General features: G+C 42.3%; 2 protein-coding genes across 3 annotated transcripts; one reads left to right on the top strand and one right to left on the bottom strand.

Annotated features, from left to right (window-relative positions):
* The first annotated feature begins 2,977 nt into the window (after window positions 1–2,977).
* LOC123054259 (AP2-like ethylene-responsive transcription factor SMOS1) lies at window positions 2,978–9,151 on the top strand. Of its 2 annotated transcripts, none has more exons than XM_044477993.1 (10): window positions 2,978–3,369; window positions 4,200–4,282; window positions 4,803–4,811; window positions 4,902–4,990; window positions 5,961–6,034; window positions 6,110–6,160; window positions 7,187–7,260; window positions 7,364–7,935; window positions 8,010–8,092; window positions 8,839–9,151. In XM_044477993.1, exons 1-9 carry the CDS (start codon window positions 3,131–3,133, stop codon window positions 8,073–8,075), a joined length of 1,257 nt encoding a protein of 418 aa, XP_044333928.1. In that variant the 5' UTR covers window positions 2,978–3,130; the 3' UTR covers window positions 8,076–8,092; window positions 8,839–9,151. The 2 variants fall into 2 exon arrangements, with proteins under 2 accessions (XP_044333928.1, XP_044333936.1); XM_044478001.1 differs by having other exon boundaries at window positions 8,842–9,151.
* Window positions 9,152–10,056: 905 nt separating this feature from the next.
* LOC123054276 (sm-like protein LSM5) lies at window positions 10,057–12,162 on the bottom strand. The gene is made up of 4 exons (XM_044478009.1): window positions 11,932–12,162; window positions 11,635–11,758; window positions 10,422–10,494; window positions 10,057–10,335 (listed from the first exon to the last, which is right to left on the bottom strand). The coding sequence occupies exons 1-4, from the start codon at window positions 11,966–11,968 to the stop codon at window positions 10,300–10,302; spliced, it is 270 nt and encodes an 89-aa protein (XP_044333944.1). The 5' UTR covers window positions 11,969–12,162; the 3' UTR covers window positions 10,057–10,299.
* Between the last annotated feature and the right edge of the window lie 600 nt (window positions 12,163–12,762).

The raw sequence follows: 12,762 nt of genomic DNA on the forward strand, positions 1-12,762 counted from the left end.
AGAAAGTTATATCAAGTTCAATCTTTTATTCTGTGGGGAAAGGAGTTCAGACTTGATTTCGAGCTCAACAATTTTGAAGTTTGTTTCAACTATAAAAAGATGGTTAAAAAATGTGAGTGTTCTTGTAATGAATTCCAAAGAAAAGGTTTCTTGAGGTTGTACAAAGATACATTTTCTTAATAATAGTAAAAAAAAATCTTGTATGTTCCCCTCATTCGAGATTATCAGATTTGTGTTGAGTTGAGGGTTGAATATGAATTTGATCCAAAACTGTCCATTTTTTTGAGGTTTCCGGCGGTGTGTGTTTTCACATTATAACAGGTCTAGTCCAAGACATACACCTAACTCTCGTAAAACTGCTTTTTTTACGATCCCCGCAATGGCTTTAACTTTGAAATGTTTTTTAGGTTGGCCCCCCAAAACAACCATCCCTACTAATATTTCGGTTGCGAGTGATTTCCTCTAGTGGCGGAGCTACCTCCCGGCGACCCCTGCCAGCCGGTCCAGAATATTACTCCTAAACACTAGTCCTAATCCGCGGTTAGAAGGATTATTTCTTTTGGCAGGTGGCAGCTCACACTGTCTGTTGGTTAGGTCCTGCCCTTGTTGTATTTATGGGTTGGCTGTGCCACTGCTTTCCTCCTAGTCACATGTGCAACAACTATCCTCCTCCCAACCGCCGCCGCCATCACTCGCGAGTTCACGCCCCAACCGATCTTGCTGGCAATGCAACCCCTCATTCGTCTCGAGCCCTCTCCCCTGACCCATTCCCGACCTACCAACGCCTCGTAGTCGGCACCCCATGCATCCTTCCCACCACTAGCCATTTGTCGTCACCGCCGCCATTGTCCTCAGTTGCCCCGCCGCATGTCGCTTCCAATTGAGTTGCGTGCTCCTGCTCCCTCCTTCAATCGACTCCTTCGCCATCCCCCGCCGTCCACCGCCTCGAGTCAACCTCTTCGCTATCCCTCACCTCAAACCGACCCCTTTGCTATCCCCCGCCTCAAATCGACCTTGGCCGCAATAATAATGTCAGTGAAGGAAGCCTGTTGGTGCCGCCTGCGAGTCATGGACCAAATTAAGGTTCGTGAATATGTCTTCAATAGAGGCAAAGGAGTTGCCAGACTTTGGGTTCAAGCTTACATTTTGGCTACAGTGCCGACTTCAGTGACGGTGACAAGAAGCACGAGCGATGCTGGCATCTCCTCAGCCATGCTCGGCGTGTTTGCAATGACTGAGCCAACACTGGGAGGAGGTTTCTCGGTTTCCCATTGAAGGGTTAAAGACATTTGTGAATATTTGAAGTGGGTAGGCAGAGAAAGGAAATGCAAGACAAAAGATGTCACCCCGGGATCTTGCGATGAAGAAATAAGCTTGGGCGAAGAATCAACAAAATTAAGGTTATAGATCAATGACAACAACAAGATAGAAGGATGGGGGCAAAGATGTACAAAAAGCAGTTGAGTAAGAGGGATATAATGCTTAGATCTAGTGTTATATTATATTTAGGATTGTTGTATTTGTGTAGTTGTTAGGAAATGATATATGTTTGTAGTGATGGTGGCTAAATTTGTGTTTTTCAGCTTTAATTTTACCGCAAAGAAACTTTATTGGCAGCTAATTGTAGGGATTGATTAGAATGCGGCCTCCAAAATCCTGGCTTTTGAGAGCGAGCTTTTTTGGAGTTAACTGGAGTATTATAGTTGGATTAGAGACGCCTTTAGACCCCTCAAAAAATGGATGCCTTTAGACAACCACTACACATGGTCGTTTATTTTGTAATCACTGGCATGCAACATTTGTTTACATTTGTCATTCATTTTCCGCTAAACCTCTCTTGCATTTAGCGCTATTCTCTTAGCATGTTGGTACCGTGTTTTACTTAGGGGTTGTTTGGATAGCTTGTTTTTAGAGAACTGGTTCTTTTTAAACACAAAATCTGTTATAACAAACTAAAACCTTGTTTGGGTTATCCAACTAAATCACGGATAAGTTAAACTCAGTTCTCTAAAAACCCAAAAGAGTTTTTAGAGAAAAAAAAACACTAATCATCGTTTTTCTATATACCCATTTTGTATGCACGAGTAGATGGCAAGATTCTACTTGTGTTGTTGCCGGAATTTTTTACAACATATTTCAACAAGATTTAATTATGCGATTCATAAATATTTGGAGTTTCTTATATAATTGTTATCCCATCCGTTTCTAAATACTTGTCTTTCTAAAGATTTCAACAAGTGACTACATATGAAACAAAATGATTGAATCTACACTCTAAAATATGTGTATATGCATCTATATATGGTAGTTTATTTTAAACCTCTAAAAGGACAAATATTTACGAATGGAGGGTTTCTATCGAGTATGGGTGCTGCACTGATCTGCCCGTGGCGATGTGACTGAGGATGTCGCCACAACGGCCTATACCCTACGTGACGTGAAGCTAGTGCAACATTAACACAGATGTAGCCAGTAGAGCGTGAACGTGCAGCGCGGTACACCTGCCTTCAATGCCGCACAGCAGTACCGTGGTTCACTCATCCCTGCCACATCTGACACGGGGATACACACACACATACATGGTGGCCAACGGTCCTGAAGCATTGAACCCCACTCCACTCAGTTCATTTCCAGTGTATTTTTATGCATCATCGCGAAGTTTTCATCTGAACATCTCGCGTGTCTTTCATCACGGGGTTTGCCCCTGTCGGCATCGATGGGGAGTAAACTCGGCCACGGGGCCGTACCGATGCCGTTCGCGCAAACGACGACGGGCCGGACAAACCCGCATCCGCCGTGGCGCTGCCGCTGTCCCTTTCCGGCCCCGGCCCGCTATCCTCGCTCGCCGTCATCATCAATCGCGCATCCTCGGATTCCCCTGCGGCTCGCTGCTCCCCATGTGCCGGCCCACTGGGCTCCACGCGTCCCCATCCGCCTCTGCCTCTCTGCCTCTGCCCCTCCTCCCCCACCCCCACCCCACGCCACCCCCCTCCATTTGAAACCACCACCACGGCCGCCCCCAAACGGTCACCACCACCGCGACGGCTCCGAAGACCGAAGGCCAAAGCGCTCGCCCCCATCCTCCTAGCCAGCCCGACCGATCCGGCGGAGGGCGCTCTACGGCGGCGCCATGGCCTCCCCCAACCCCGCCGCGGCCGACGCGGCGGGGCTGCAGAAGAAGATGGAGGCCGCGGCGGGGGGAAGCGAGGGGCCGCCGCCCGCATACGGCGCGGCGGTCGCGGAGCAGGCCCCGCCCAGGAGGCTCGCGCCGGCGCGGAAGGAGCGCGTCTGCACCGCCAAGGACCGCATCAGCCGCATGACGCCCTGCGCCGCCGGGAAGCGCAGCTCCATCTACCGCGGGGTCACCCGGTACGTACCGCCCCTGCCTGGCCCGCTCACGGGTCACTAGCTCATCTCCGATGCCACCTGCTTCCGGTTTCGGGGCGAGCGCGGCTGGAAGAAGTTCAGAACCACAGATCGCCACTGAGCTTTCGTGTGCGTCTCTGTCTCGAGTGCATGTTCATTGGGGAGCGTATCGGAAAATGATGCAGAGCGCGACTAACCTGGGAGATCTGATGAGAACTAGCACACGATGAGAATGAATGTTAGAGTCGACTATCGCTGTTACCTGTTACAGTAGATGTCTGCACACTCTCACAGCCAATGTTTGTCACACGACGAGAATAAGTGAATGTTAGAGAGGACTATTGCTGTTAGGTATCTGCACATTGCAGCCAGTGTTTGTCTCTGGTTATTACGAAACAGCTAAAAATTAATGTATCGACATCACAGTTAGTACCCTGTTCAAACCATGATCTGCACATCAGCACATGCTAATGGTTAATGTGCATGCCCAACCAGAAATCTCCGCGAGAAAATACAAGTATTACCTCCGATATCAAACACTTGTTGCTTTTGACCACCTTAATTGTTTACAAATACTTCTAAGTTTCACCAGTTTACTGTACTTGGCACTTCATGATTCCCGGTGCACATTTCGTATTTGTCCCTTATTGATTCGGTCCTTCCTCCACAATTTTATGAGTACTTTTTATGTACTATATTACTTCTTTTCTTTTTTGCTGCCTCTGACAGGCATACTTTCTTAAACTTGCTGTGAGCAAAACATTGTCTCCTTTTGATGTTCCTTATACATGTATTCATTTAATTTATTACTTAGCCCGATGTTGCATCAATAGGCATAGATGGACAGGGCGATACGAGGCTCACCTTTGGGACAAAAGCACATGGAATCAGAATCAGAACAAAAAAGGGAAACAAGGTATGCGACTATTGTGTGCTCAGTGCAGAATTACAGCTGTTGTAAATTTATCATGCTTCTTTAGCAATCTTACATTGGTGTATAGGAAAACTTGTCCATCGTAGCTTCCTTTTATTGCAGAGTTCATTTGGCTTCAGATCTCTAATCCTCAATCATTCATCATCCGATATGGAATGTATGTAGTAATTAAGTAGTTCTTCCGTCTACAAGTTTACACTCGAACAGACCTTTTTTTACTGTTGCTTGAGTCAGGTGCCCTTTGACTAGATAATTATCTGTTGTGCCATAACCACCGCATGCATTTACTGGGTGTAAAGAGTCTGCACTCTGCATATCTCAGTTTTTATATTATGTGCATGATTTCTTTCATATCTCCATAAGATGACTTGTATTAAAGACTTAAAGTTAACTATATCAGTATGATTTACCATTTAATTTTTTCATCTGTAGTTGTCCTTTATGTAATTTAATGTCATTGTTTCTTTTACATGGGAAACTACACGGCGCACCAATCCTGCAGTATATTTGGGTAAGGAGCACCGCCGACGCTGACATTAAAATGCACATAGTGTTAACTTGATAAGATGTTTCTAATGCCCACCATTGATGTGCAACATAGGCGCATATGATGATGAAGAGGCTGCGGCAAGAGCCTATGATCTTGCTGCATTGAAATACTGGGGAGCTGGAACACAGATAAATTTTCCTGTGAGTCGTCTATAAGATTTGCTTATGCCATCCAGCTCTTGTTTTCTAGTCTCTGTTAAATTCTTCCACCTGAAATTATTAAGTACTCCCTCTGTTCCATAATATAGTGCGTGTAGATTTTTGAAAAGTCAAACTTTGACCAAGTTTATAGGGGAAACTATTTATATCTACAATATCAAATATATAAAATATGAAACTATTTCTTATAATGAACCTAGTGATATACGCTTGACATTCTAGATGTTAATGTTTCTCTTCAAAAACTTGGTCAAAGTTTGCGAGGTTTGACTTTTCAAAAAATCTACATGCACTACATTATGTAATGGAGGGAGTATATTTTTCCCTTTTTAACAAGATCATGGTTTAGTTGAATGCGTTAATCATTTATTTAAGGAAGTGTACCATGTTGAAACTGATACTTTGTGTGCTAATCAGTCTGTTTGTTACTAATATTCAGCAATGAGAACCTGAGATGTAACAAAATTCTTGCACAGAAACTGGAAGCTTCCAAATTTAATATCTAGATTTCAGAAATATCTAATCTCTTTTGTCTACTTTACATTATGTATATCGAAATTTGAGATACATGTTACCTCAGTTCAGTTTAAGCCGATGATTCTCTTATCTGGTTTGGCTTGGTTACATATTTACAGATATAAGTGTTGGGACGAAACTCAAAACTGTTTACTATGTAGTGCCTACTTTTCATAAAGCACAATTAAAATTAGGATATATGAGGCCTCAGCTCATCTTTATTATAAGTCTATGATTCTCTTATCTGGTTTGGTTTTTTATTTTTTATTTTGCAACTGTAACCTAAAACAAATAACACCGATGTCTTCTGAGGAGTATTGACAAAACAAACATTATATTTGCTTCATTATTTTCAATTCCATGTCAACTGTCACAATACCTAATGAAAATTTTGACAATTGGCAAACTTATGTTCATTATGTATTTGCGTATTTAGGTCTCCGATTATACAAGAGATGTTGAAGAGATGCAGATGATCTCCAAGGAGGACTATCTTGTATCTCTTCGAAGGTATATTCGTGCATTTATAATGCATGGACATTATTTATTTTATTAAGCAATGACTGGAAGATGCATGCCTTGCAGAAAGAGCAGTGCCTTCTCTAGGGGATTACCAAAATATCGTGGGCTTCCCAGGTATGTTTTAATGATTGAGAAATATATCCTCTACTATGCAAATTTATTTTATGTTTGTTGTTTTACGAGAGTTTACTCTGTAATGCATCCCTGTAAAAGTTTTTCCACATGCAAATCATTTATTCCAAATTGTTTAAACTGTCGATACTTTGCTTAATATGATTGTATTGTGCTTTACTGCTACAAATATTTCTGCCACGCAATTTAATGGGTTGGAAATTTGGCTACAATCTGATATACTTTATAACCTTCTCTGTTACTTTGTGTTTTTCTGCCAGAAATCTTCACGACGGGGCAACACTGCAAAACTAAAATGAGCAAATAAAGTATTCAATAGCTAATGTATCAAAATTGTGGTTTTGCACCATGACAGCTTGGCAGTTTCCTTGAAAATTGGATTGAAAAAAGAGTATAGTTCTATACTGGTAGCCCTTAGTTAGACTTTGGTAACTCCTTGAAGCAAAATTGCGCTTAGCTTGGAAAATGAACATATCTGCAGCTTGTACTAAACATAAATTGCTTCCAAACCCAATCCCTCAATCATACCATCCTTTTGGGCTTCATAGTAATACAACGAGTACCTAGTTTCCAAACCCAATCCCTCAATCATACAATCCTTTTGGGCTTCATAGTAATACAACAAGTACCTAGTTTTTCACTCTGTACCACGAGTCGGATCTGATCATTGGCAGTGTGGGGCCTATCCATATACAGGTAGATATTCGTATTTGGGAAAGTGGTAGTACGATATCAATTGGTGACAAGTAATGTAATACTAGCTTTATTTAGTTCCATTAGTCTGAAATATTGACCAGACATCAGCATTGAAGACTATACCTTTTCAACTTAAACTGTGCCAGGCATGTAGAGTAAAAGTTTTGTGAGATGTGTGCCATGTCAATATACAGATTGTAATCATAAATGTTGCAACAAGAAATGTTCAAATTTTCAATTAAGTGTCACGACATAAACCGTCACTAAAAAGCTGCAAGTGCATTACTTAAGCTTCATACTTATGTTATGCAGGCAGCTCCATAATTCCAGATGGGATGCTTCTTTGGGACAACTACTTGGCAATGACTACATGAACCTCAGTTGTGGTGCGTCTATGCATACTACTACACTGCTCTTTCAAGTTAACAAACTAAAGAAGTGATAAATAGGCAGTGATACCTTGTAAGTTGCAACTTATTCATATTACAGGAAAGGGCATCGCACTGGATGGAAAATTTGCAGGAAGCTTTGGGTTAGAGAGGAAAATTGATCTAACAAATTACATTAGGTGGTGGGTACCCAAAAAGACACGGCAATCAGATACATCAAAAGCAGAAGAGGTTGCTGATGAAATCCGTGCTATAGAAGGTTCAGTGCAACTGACTGAGGCCTATAAGCTGCCTACTCTTGGCCTCGGTTCCCATTCAAACCCCTCTTCAGCGGGGCTATCTGCGTGCAGTATCTTATCTCAGTCTGGTGCCTTCAAAAGCTTCTTGGAGAAGTCTACAAAATTATCTGAAGAATGTACATTTAGCAAAGAAATAGATGAAGGAAAGGTTGTTGTGTCAGTACCTACTACTGGACATCATACATCTCCAGTTGACATTAACATGAATGGGTTGCTAGTACAAAGAGCTCCGTACACATTGGCCCCTGTTATGCCTACACCAATGAAAAGTACCTGGAGCCCTGCCGATCCTTCCGCGGACCATCTATTTTGGAGCAACTTCATCTTGCCATCGAGTCAACCTGTCACAATGGCGACAATAACGACAACAACGGTTTGTTTCTCTGCCTGACATATTTTCTGCTTCTTGTTTCTGAAATGCTGAATCTGACCATTGATTTGTGACAGTTTGCAAAGAATGAGGTGAGTTCAAGTGATCCATTCAAGAGCCAGGAGTATGAACATACCAAATAGCGAGGATATTTTAGCTGGTAATTAATGAGTTCAGATCCTGCATTCTATTCCTGTCACTAAACTTCGTATTTCAGTTTTCTAATTTCTGTGTGTCACCTAAAATGGCTATAAAATTTTCCGTATGGGAAGCTTAAGGAATCCTGGTAGTAATCACACAAGTGTAAGAATTAGTTGCCCAAGAATAAATATACAGGCACTAGTTTTTTCCTTAAAAAAAATGGTGCAAGCTTTTTAAAAACAAGAGAAGATACTTGACAACAAGACACTCCATAGATAGATGGACATATGGAAATGAGATTCAACTAATTATTTCTCTAATAGGTATTTATATATGCTTATGTTGCATTCAGTAAGGATCCAACACATGGAATGATTGGTACCTGCATAACCTGTGTATGGAGTGTCGGCGTGATGAATTAAAACAACTTTGATTGTGCATAAAGTTTCCATTATTAAAAACGTGTGTGTGCGTGTTACTCGTGGAAACTGGTAGGATGTTTGATTGTCAATATTAACGGATTCACCAGGGGAGTATCCATTTTGGGATGCCCTTACCGGTAGAAGTTTGATGCCAGTTAGGTATATGCTCAAGATTGTCTAAAATTTCTATTTGCATGACACACTTGCTAAAATAGTCGTAAAAAGTGAACAGTTGGAGTAGCTTATCTTCAAAAGCAAAAGGGGAGTAAGATTAGTGTATCCTAGTTTCTTCTAAGTTATGTTTCATTGATTGCTGAAAGCTTAGCACATTCCAACTGTTCAGCAGGTTGATGACAATGTCGTTCACCTCCGGCGTGTTTCGTGCCGCCAATCTTTTGATGTGGCGGCTTGTGAGCAATACTCTTTGTATCCATACTTCACAGAACATGCATAGAAGGTAAGAAAATCATAGTTATGTAATATACAGTGGCTAATGCCCAGGAAACAATGTCTAGCTGTAAAGCCGTCTGTATATATTGCTGTTGTCTACAGATTTGAGGAAGAGAACAGAAATAGGAATGTGCTTTTTGTATGCTTAGTTGCTTATCTTGTGCAAATATTTCGACTTTTGAGTTAAAGAACCATTGTTTTGCCTCTCGGCTCCGCTCTGCGCTTCGACGAATATCGTTTGGCCCACGTTGCGGCTGCTTCATCCCTGCAGTTGGTGTGCCTGTAGCCGTGAGAGCATAGTCTCTCAAACCAACGTTTTTTTTTTTGACATTCAAACCAACGTCTTCTTGATGCTACATGGGCTGGTGCACACGAGGTTTTAAGTATCTGGCGTCATCTACTCGGAGCTACTCAACCGCGACTTCTGGTTCAGGACAATTCATCTTTGGATTAGGCATGCAATGGAGTACAGAACTACTTGGTCACTCAAGTGTATAATTTCCCAACTTCATTAGGTTACAGCACCAAAGTTGAACAATTATTTTTGTAGCTTTAAACTGCAGGCTCATTAGAAAAATAAGGAAAGCATGTCTCAGTCGACTGTGAATTATAGTAGTCAGTTGATTTACAAAATTACTCTTATAAATATAAAACACCGTTTGTAAATGCATTATTAAATGAAATATTGTTTCAAAGGTAGAGAATTAACTGATTATCAACTGATTTTACAAATACTCCCTCAGTTCACAAAATATAAGATGTTCCAACTTTATTGTGAATCAGATGTACATAAACACGTTTTAGTGTGTTTGTTCACCCATTTCAGACTGTATGTAGTCCATATTGAAATATCCAAAACATCTTATATTTGTGAGCAGAGGAAGTATGTCCATACAAATGTAAAAGAAAAAAGAAAAATAATGTGTTTGTTCACTGTTTTGTATTGATGTGTTCGTTTAGTGGGAAAAAAATTTAGTGTTTGTTCTTGAGTTTAGAAAAAAAATATGAACCAAAAGGCTTCCTCCCCAGCTTATTTTAGAAGCCAGCCCCCATGCTCACTACGACAAAATCACCTACCTATAATTTCAGTAACCCCACAATTGCAATCGTCTGGAGGAACATTGCAGAATGATAAACATAAACAGCAACTAGAGACATGTCACAATTAGCATTGCCGAATGCTAAGTCATACAAGTGCAGCAATCGCAGGTGCATCTTTCAGCCCAGTAGGTTCCATCATACAGAGGAAAGCACATTTGACCAAGAAACATCTAGCGCTTTCGCAATACAAGGTCCAGACTTCACCGCGTCTAGTTTCGCCTCAAACAGATATCCTCCAGAAGTGCTTGCTAGCTCATGCAGCATCTGGCGGTGAACCACCAGGAACTAACTGTCAGGGAGAAAACAAAAATGTTATCAGCCTGATCGTTTAGCACAGTCAGATACTGCTGTTGGTGTTTGAATGTAAATTCTTACGATGGCTATGTTGTTGCCATTGAGGAGGATCTGATCAAGTTTCGTAATGCGCCGGCCCTCGGCAGTATACTCACTGCAAAACATGCAAAGGAAAATTGAACCAAGGATATTAGACTAGAATTTCAGAAGCAAGTCCTCAAAAAAAGATCAGACAAAAAGTATGTATGAAGCCAACAAAGGACTACTCGTAAACATCATTTTGAAGTAATGAGCTTCCAGATTGACTACCTAGAATTTTTTTGCAACTACTCGGCGTCGCCTAAGCAAAGGAAAGATCCATCAATATCCAGCATTTCGCTAAACATACTCAATTATGCGTCAAGCATTCAATGTTTGCCTGGCCATCAGGCGCACACGAAACTGGGTCTATATACGATTTCCTTCTGAGCTTCATAAAATACTAACAGTCATGCTATTTTATTTACTTCTGCAGCTGCAACACGAATTTGCAATACATGACATTATGCACCACCATCTCAGCATCTTTGATGAACTAATGTGAAATCAATGGAAGTTAAAAATTCACTGCATCATCCGTGGACTAGTATGACATGAACGGTAGAATTAGCACAACATCCGTGGAAAAGTACTTCCAGCATCTCTGAAAAGGAATATCAGTTTCCATTCTAAGTAGACAACTCCCTCCCAGCCTTCTAGTACACTTGTCTATATCCATTTTCATTCTATCAGCAATCATGATACACAATGTTAAATCAGAAAACAGATAGCTGTGTTGTGATCTTTGGAAGTCAAGCAAGTGTCAATGTGAGATACATATGCACCAGCTGCACGAATGCTCGTTTTATATCTACTACAGCAACCTTGTGTTGTACGCATCAAGTATCACTGATAGTGAGAGTTTCTAATCTACTCCGTATAAGACAAGACGAAACACACAAAGTCCAACGAGCCCAGGACCCATCAGATAGACTGATAGAAGATGCTCAGTTCGTTAATTGGCGTGAACTCCTGCGGTCATGCTAATCTGGTGCGAATTGTTAACATATTTTCGCTACGGTCAGATATGTGACGCTGTTACAACATATGTGTAAGTACAAAATTCAAGTCATAACTAGGTGAGCTCATCAGCATAATTAAAATATGCTGATAACTCACTCAAAATAAGACAGACTTCACCCAAGATTCCAGGTAAAACCTGATGCGCATCGATCTAAAGAAACTAGGGTTTAGGGTTTGGGTGGGCTGCACTTACTATTCAGTGACGTCCTCGAGGACCATGTTGACGTAGACGTCGAACCCGCAGAGGGTGCCGACGAGCTCCTTGTCTCCCTTCATGATCACCCAAATCTTAGATCCGATGCACCGGTCGATCAGCTCTGCCCGTCGCACCAGTTCGCACAAGCACGCGCGCGCGCGTGGAGACACGCGCACAGAAAAGAGGCAAAAGCCGTGAGTCAGGAGCTCGAACCCAGCAGATTAGGCGACGGAGCTAGCCAGCTAGGGGAATCGAAAGAAGCTTTGCGAGAAAAAGCGATGTTGTCCTGCGCACCTGAGGGGAGGAGCTGGGAGGGGTTGTTCTGAGACATGGCGCCGCCTCCGGTTGCCGGTGGCTGGGGAGCTCGAGGCCGGTGGGTGACGACGAGAAGGGCACGGCTGGAGCGCAGGCGGACGGAGAAGAACGGCGGCGGAGGCGGAGGGGATTGGGGCTTTTGCTTCTGCGCAGCGGTGGATAGTTCCGTGCTAACGGGCGAACTGCTCTCGAGTCTCGACGCCGGTTTCGGCCCATATCTAGGCCCAATAGAGAGTTTTCGGGTCAGCGTTCACCATTCTAAGGTAGGCTTCCCTTAAAAAAAAACATATTCTAAGGTAGGCCATGCGGCAGGGCCGTTCCTATTTGGCCTGTAGGCCGCTGTCTAGGACCTTCACTGAACCGGATTTTTTTCTGTTTTTTTCTTTGGCCACGCTACGCGTCGGCCGGCGGATTTTTCTAAAAGATTCGCCGCCTCGGCAACTGTTATTTGTACAGGTATCCAGCATCTAACACTGTTCTCATTATTGCAACAAGGGCATTGTTGCAGAAATACTTTGCAACAAAGGTTATGTTGCAGAATTTTTTTCCGACATAGTTGATGTTGCAGATTTTTTTTCATCACTGTTTTTGCAACATGGGTATTGTTGCGGCGGAAACCAAATCGCAACATAGACAATGTTGCAGAAATATTTGTTATTTTTTCGTCTTCATTTTTTCGCTTTTTTGTCTTCATTTTTTCACAACATAGGTGTTGTTGCGGAAGACAGTTTTGCAACACACATGATGTTGCGAAAAGACAGGTGCGAAGGATACATGTACACGTGTCACATAGAGGAGGCAGCGGATGGC

Source organism: Triticum aestivum, chromosome 1A (assembly GCF_018294505.1).
Source record: "Triticum aestivum cultivar Chinese Spring chromosome 1A, IWGSC CS RefSeq v2.1, whole genome shotgun sequence".
Taxonomy (NCBI): Eukaryota; Viridiplantae; Streptophyta; class Magnoliopsida; order Poales; family Poaceae; genus Triticum; species Triticum aestivum.